At 31.7% G+C, this 5816-nt stretch overlaps 1 protein-coding gene across 2 annotated transcripts in view; it reads right to left on the bottom strand.

The window, feature by feature from the left end:
• Nucleotides 1-5427, bottom strand: part of LOC106476749 (cathepsin L1-like) — a 10407-nt gene extending 4980 nt beyond the window's left edge. Inside the window, exons 1-5 of one of the 2 annotated variants that reach the window (XM_013937381.2) lie at nucleotides 5306-5427; nucleotides 3800-3909; nucleotides 1758-1900; nucleotides 449-646; nucleotides 117-308 (exon numbers count right to left, since the gene is read on the bottom strand). In XM_013937381.2, coding sequence (XP_013792835.1) covers nucleotides 117-308; nucleotides 449-646; nucleotides 1758-1900; nucleotides 3800-3909; nucleotides 5306-5370 — 708 coding nt within the window. In that variant the 5' untranslated portion in view covers nucleotides 5371-5427. Of the gene's footprint in view, nucleotides 1-116; nucleotides 309-448; nucleotides 647-1757; nucleotides 1901-3799; nucleotides 3910-5301 lie in introns of both variants that reach the window. The other variant, XM_022380527.1, reaches the window with a different exon arrangement.
• Between the last annotated feature and the right edge of the window lie 389 nt (nucleotides 5428-5816).

The following is a 5816-nucleotide window of genomic DNA, read 5'->3' as shown; positions in this document are numbered from 1 at the left end:
CAATACAAACAAGACTTTATACTTACCATTAAAAAAAAAAAAAAAAAAAAAAAAAAAAAATTCATGCTAAATAATACTTTTTACAAGTTTTAAAACTAACCCGATTTTAAACTAACCTTAGCTTCGTAGGGATAAGACTGTTCGGTGTCAATACCACGATTATCTTTAATATACTGAAAAGCCTGGTCCATCAGTCCACCATTGCAGCCCTCGTTACCATACTTAGTAGAGCAGTCAACGAGGTTCTGTTCACTCAAGGATACTAGTTTCTTAGTCTTCCGGAAATGCTGACCTTCCAGAGCTCCAGTCTTTGTAGGAAAAAATAGCACAAGAAACACATATAATAATATTATTAATAAAAAAAAAATACTCTTACGTACACAATGCAAAAATTGTCTAATATTTACACGAGAGCAGATAATTTTATTAGAAGCTAACAGTAACTTACAGCACTGAACGACCAACAAGAGCCACACTGCCCCTGGTCCTTGACGGGGGTCACATAGCCATTCTTTCGCCAGTCAACTTCTTTAGGTATCAGTACATTAGCAGGACTCAGATAGGTGGTGGCACTGTTTAACTCCAGAGTGAGATTACGGTAGTGTCGCTTGAAGCCATTCATAATCTTCACAAACTCATGGTGAAGCTGTGAAGAGAAACAAACATTCGAGTAAAAAGAAATATAAAACAATACCGAACATTTTACATGCATAGCGAGTATTCAAACATGGATTATTTCAAGTTATTTCTTAAAGCAGAACAGGTTTTAAGATTTCTAATCACTATAAAAGTTACACAAGACAAGTACAGGTGAAATAAGAATAAAAACAGGATTAATTATCTAACTTTAAATTCTGAAAAAGATTTTATTTGTTACTTCAAGAACTGGTTATTGTTCAAAACTTGTAGTAAAGAAATAAAGACTCAGGTGAGCTACTGCAAAAATAATTCTGAGAAAATGGCTCACCTTGAACCTGTCCAAACCTCTTTCATTCAAAGAATTCATTACATGCAAAAAATATCTGTACACCAGTTTACAAAGAAAACTTGTGACGAAATTAGCATCTGTAGGAAATAGTATACCGTCCAGATGTTTTTACTCTGGATCGTGCTTAAAAGAAAAAACCTTCAGAACTATGATGACAGCAAAGGGTGACTAATAAATCCAGGGTACAACTTGCATTTTGGGAAAGGTGAAATGTATGATAGTTAGCACGCTATTTGGGAAGTAGGACCCACAAACCAAAAGCGGGTAAACTTTTGTATGTGATGAAATTAGAATTAAAAATATATATAAAATTAAGAGCAGTTAAGTATTATGTACACAATAACGTACACCTTTACATCCTAATATCATATTCCTCCAATGTTTACAAACGTAACAGGTAAGCTTCAGGCCAACCACAGAAACACAAAATGAAATTTACAAACAATTGGCCTGGCCAAAAGTTGCTACTAATGTTAATGAAGAATACAACATAAATATCAATGTTAATAATTATTTCAATAAATAAAGGAATCAGGAAAGAAACACAAAATAAACAGAAGAAGAAATAACCATCATTAATACTTTCACGGTAACTCGTGAACTAACTCACCGAAGCTCGTGGCAAGAATTTTATTTAGTTATTAATAAACCATGAGATTACAAGTGACTAGCTAACTTATTATCATAAATTCACGTAATCTTTCACAACATTAATAGTATCTGTACATCACCACCAGGGGTGTCAGTTTCATAATACATATTCACTCACCAAATCACCATACTTGTTCATCTTAAGCTGATACTTGTGAAGACCCTTTTCAAATCTTTGGTTGTGACGAGCAATCTTGTGTCTGTTTTCTAAATAAATCTTCAAGCGAAACTGATCTTCCGTTACATCCTTGTACTGTTTACCTAAGATTCAGAAAATATTTTTATCACCCGAAACTGATCTTCCATTATATCCTTGTACTGTTTACCCAAGATTCAGTAAATATTTTTATCACCCGAAACTGATCTTCCATTATATCCTTGTACTGTTTACCCAAGATTCAGTAAATATTTTTATCACCCGAAACTGATCCTCCATTATATCCTTGTACTGTTTACCTAAGATTCAGAAAATATTTTTATCACCCAAATTGCACTTTAAGAGAAAATAAAAATAAAATGTAAAAACAGATATCCATTAGAGGATTTATTCAGGTATTGTTTATTCTTTATTGAACTACCAACAATATTTATTAAATTACTCTTCAAGGCTCAACATTCAGAGAAATAGATACCCAGATCTACACTAGTTTTGGTTTCAGTTTTCACTTATCAATTAAAAGATTTTAATTCATCTGGATGCACACCTTTATATAACAAATTGTATGAATCTAATACTTGGAGTTTGTTACTATAAGCAATATCCCCCCCCCCCATCCATGTCTATAAAAACTGGTATTTACAAATATTATATATATTTATACAACACAATATTTGGTTGTATTACCCAGTTAAATACGAACAGGTTCATAATATCACCAAATCTGAACACAAATATCAAAATCAGAAAAGTTTTTATTTTGTTGACCAAAACTTAATATATTTCACTTCTCCAAAGCTTCTGGTAATTATTGGCTATTTCGGCAGCTTTTCTTTCAGTTTGCAACTACACTAAATAAAGTTTTGGTTTCTAGTGATAATAACCTTCCCCACTAATACAGGATTTACTTTGGGAAACTCCCACTTGGCAGCAAGCTCAGATTTCTTCCACCCAACCTGGTACAGGCGACACCAGTAGTCACGAGTTCTTAAATAAACACAAGCTGGCAGTAAAACTTGGCCTTTGTGTATCTGATATCACTCTTACAACATGCTTGTTTGCTTGGTACTCATTGTCAGCTGACTTTTATCTTTATATATGTATTAAAAAAAAGTAAATACTGAGCTGTGAGAAGTATACTTGGATCTAACAACTACAATGATTCACATTTAATATTAGGTCACTAAATTTTTTATACCTGGCAAGGAAAGATACTTTTTAAATAAACAGTCTATTAAAATATAGAGTTTTACCCAATTAACCTGTAAATATCTATCATATTAAGCTTCAATGATCACAAAGTTTATCTTTCAGGTGTTTAATAACATGTGAAGTCATGCCCCTCCACCCCAGAATAGAAAAGTCCCAAGGGGTTCCAAAAATAAGGAGGTTCAGGAGATTGAGGTCTTGGGCTTGACTGCGCTATAAAGAGGTTCAGGGGACTGAGGTCTTGACTGCATTTATTGACTCAAAAATTGGTACTAATATGTCAGGAGCATTCAGAATAATAATCTAATTTAGGGTTTGAACCCGCAAAAATAAAAATAAGTTTCTATACTTAAATTTTAAGAAATACATACTGGGTTTCAAAATTGGGGACCAAAGAGTAATTTTTTTTTTGTGTGGTGGTTGGAAGAAGAGTCTTTACGACTGGCTGCATCAATTTACAGTTAAGATATGGTTTAATTCAAAATAAGTTTCAACAATCATTTCATATTAAAATTCCCAAACAAGGTTTAAGGGGATTCTACACAGATCTTGAAAACTGAATGGTTGTTTTTCTATGAATTTCCGAAGTGTAATTCACTACTTAGAAGTATAGATTTTTTTTGCCAACGCACCGAGATAAAATTGTTCCAAGATATGTAATTACACGTCTGTCAATTATCTTAGTGTTTCATAATCCAAACAAATGAAGAAAAAAAAAAAAACCTCAGCTGAAAAAAATAAGTTTTTCTTTTAAAAATACACTTAGGATTCAGGTTCACCAGAAGAGTACTTACCATGTTGACTTTTAAAAAACTGCCACTCTTCCTGGAACACATCCCTATAGGTGACAGCTTCACTTAAAGCTATAACTAGAAAACTAAACAGCAAAATCTTCATGGTAAATCTGTAAAACAAAATACTTTTCTAAGCCTTCTTCGTATGAAATATTAGCCCAACACTGAAATTCCAGTTGAATCACAATGCATACAATAAATGATGTTTGTGATAAAATGAACTTCGACACAAGTTGTAAATGTCTTAATATAGAGCTAACTTACTAGACAAACAATTAATATTTCCAAAACAAACACTCACTGAAGAAGGCTTATTTAAAAATCTTTTTAATGCACATATAAACAATTCTGTTTTAGCGAGTGATTTTTTTCTTAAGCATAAATTTACAAAGTGTCTTTTATTTACATAAATAACACAGATATTCTATGATAGCAGGAGAGATGAAATTTTAGTTACATATCTAAATAAGTTATATATTAAATTACTGTTATCAGTCCAGGTTGTCAACGTATTGTCATTTATTTATTTATTTAAAGTGTATAATATGAGATGCAGGGGGATAAACATTTTTTTTCAAACATAGCCTATACTTCAGATTGCAATTGCCTTGAAACATGAAACACTAAAAATGTTAACAGACTCTGTCCTCTGAAAAGGACACAGGTCACATGTTAATGCTAGATCTTGTCCCTATCACATCACGCAAGGATAAGAAGTGACTGGCCGACTATTGACTGAAAGATGTAGTTATCAGCTTCAAAGTTGGTAACTACGTCCAATGAACAATATTACTTACCTGACAAAAACATTTTTCTTTATTTTTTTTTACTATATACAATCTTTATATTTTTAAATCAATAAAATTATTTAATCCAAAAGCACATTCACCATGCAGAACATCCTTTTAAGTTCTTTACAAGCGTGCTTTACCATACATGTGTTGATTTGTTTGATGCAAAATGTTTCAATAAAATACTTGTAATAACTGTAGCAGAGAAAATAAATGACAATGGAATGTGGCAATCTATAGTTAGGACTAACAAAGTAATCATGATCTGTCAACACCAAAATGGACGTGTATCATTATCATCTCGAACAAAGCAGTAGTTACTAGAATTAGGTTTCAATTCCATAAACAAAACATTTCAAAAATCTTGATATATCACACTATTTAATTTTTACAAGTTATACTACTATTAGTAGGGCTGTTTATGTTAATGTTAAGTCTAGAAAATGTGTTTAATTTAAATTACAAGATAAAATCAGAGTAACAAAGACTACGTCTTTAAATTTTAATATAAACGGTTTAATTTCAAGCGACTTTTCAAACAACCCTTCTTTAGGCTTAACATTACAAAACAAGAATTTTGAAGAAAGCGAGTATTACTAATACCAACAGCACTGGTATAGTGGTAGTTATACTACCATTACAAGAATAATACCTTATTAGAGTGACTATATATATCACTATTACACACATCTAACTTTTAAAAATACTAACTTGCCTTCTTGCAGTCGGATACACGTTCTCCTTCGCTTCGTTATTTGATTTCAGAATTGCACAGCTCATCTATATAGCTATACGTGATCTCACGTGATATTTTGTTGGTATATTGCATCATTAGAAAACCAGAACCACGACGTGAACAGACCAAGCAAACATGTACCTTTCAACCAATCACAGTCGCAAGCTATTAATTTAATACGAAAAAATATATATTGGAATAAAGATCGTGCAAAACGGTTTTATGTAGCTAGGGGAATAAACAATTTTTTGAGACCTGTGTTAATTTACGGCATCTTTAACAAACAATATAAAATATTAATGTTTATTGACGGTTCTACTGAACTAAATAATTAATTCAACTATAATAACAGGCTACTATAAAAGTTGTGATTAGTGTATTTTTGAATTAATATAAAATATTGCTATGGTGTGAAGGTTTTTTTTTCTAAATTGGCGAAGCATGATGATAATTAATTATAGTTGTTGCAGTGTTCCGTTTGTTTGGTTTT

Source organism: Limulus polyphemus, unplaced genomic scaffold (assembly GCF_000517525.1).
Source record: "Limulus polyphemus unplaced genomic scaffold, Limulus_polyphemus-2.1.2 Scaffold11453, whole genome shotgun sequence".
Taxonomy (NCBI): Eukaryota; Metazoa; Arthropoda; class Merostomata; order Xiphosura; family Limulidae; genus Limulus; species Limulus polyphemus.
This window is presented reverse-complemented; position numbering and strand designations above follow the sequence as displayed.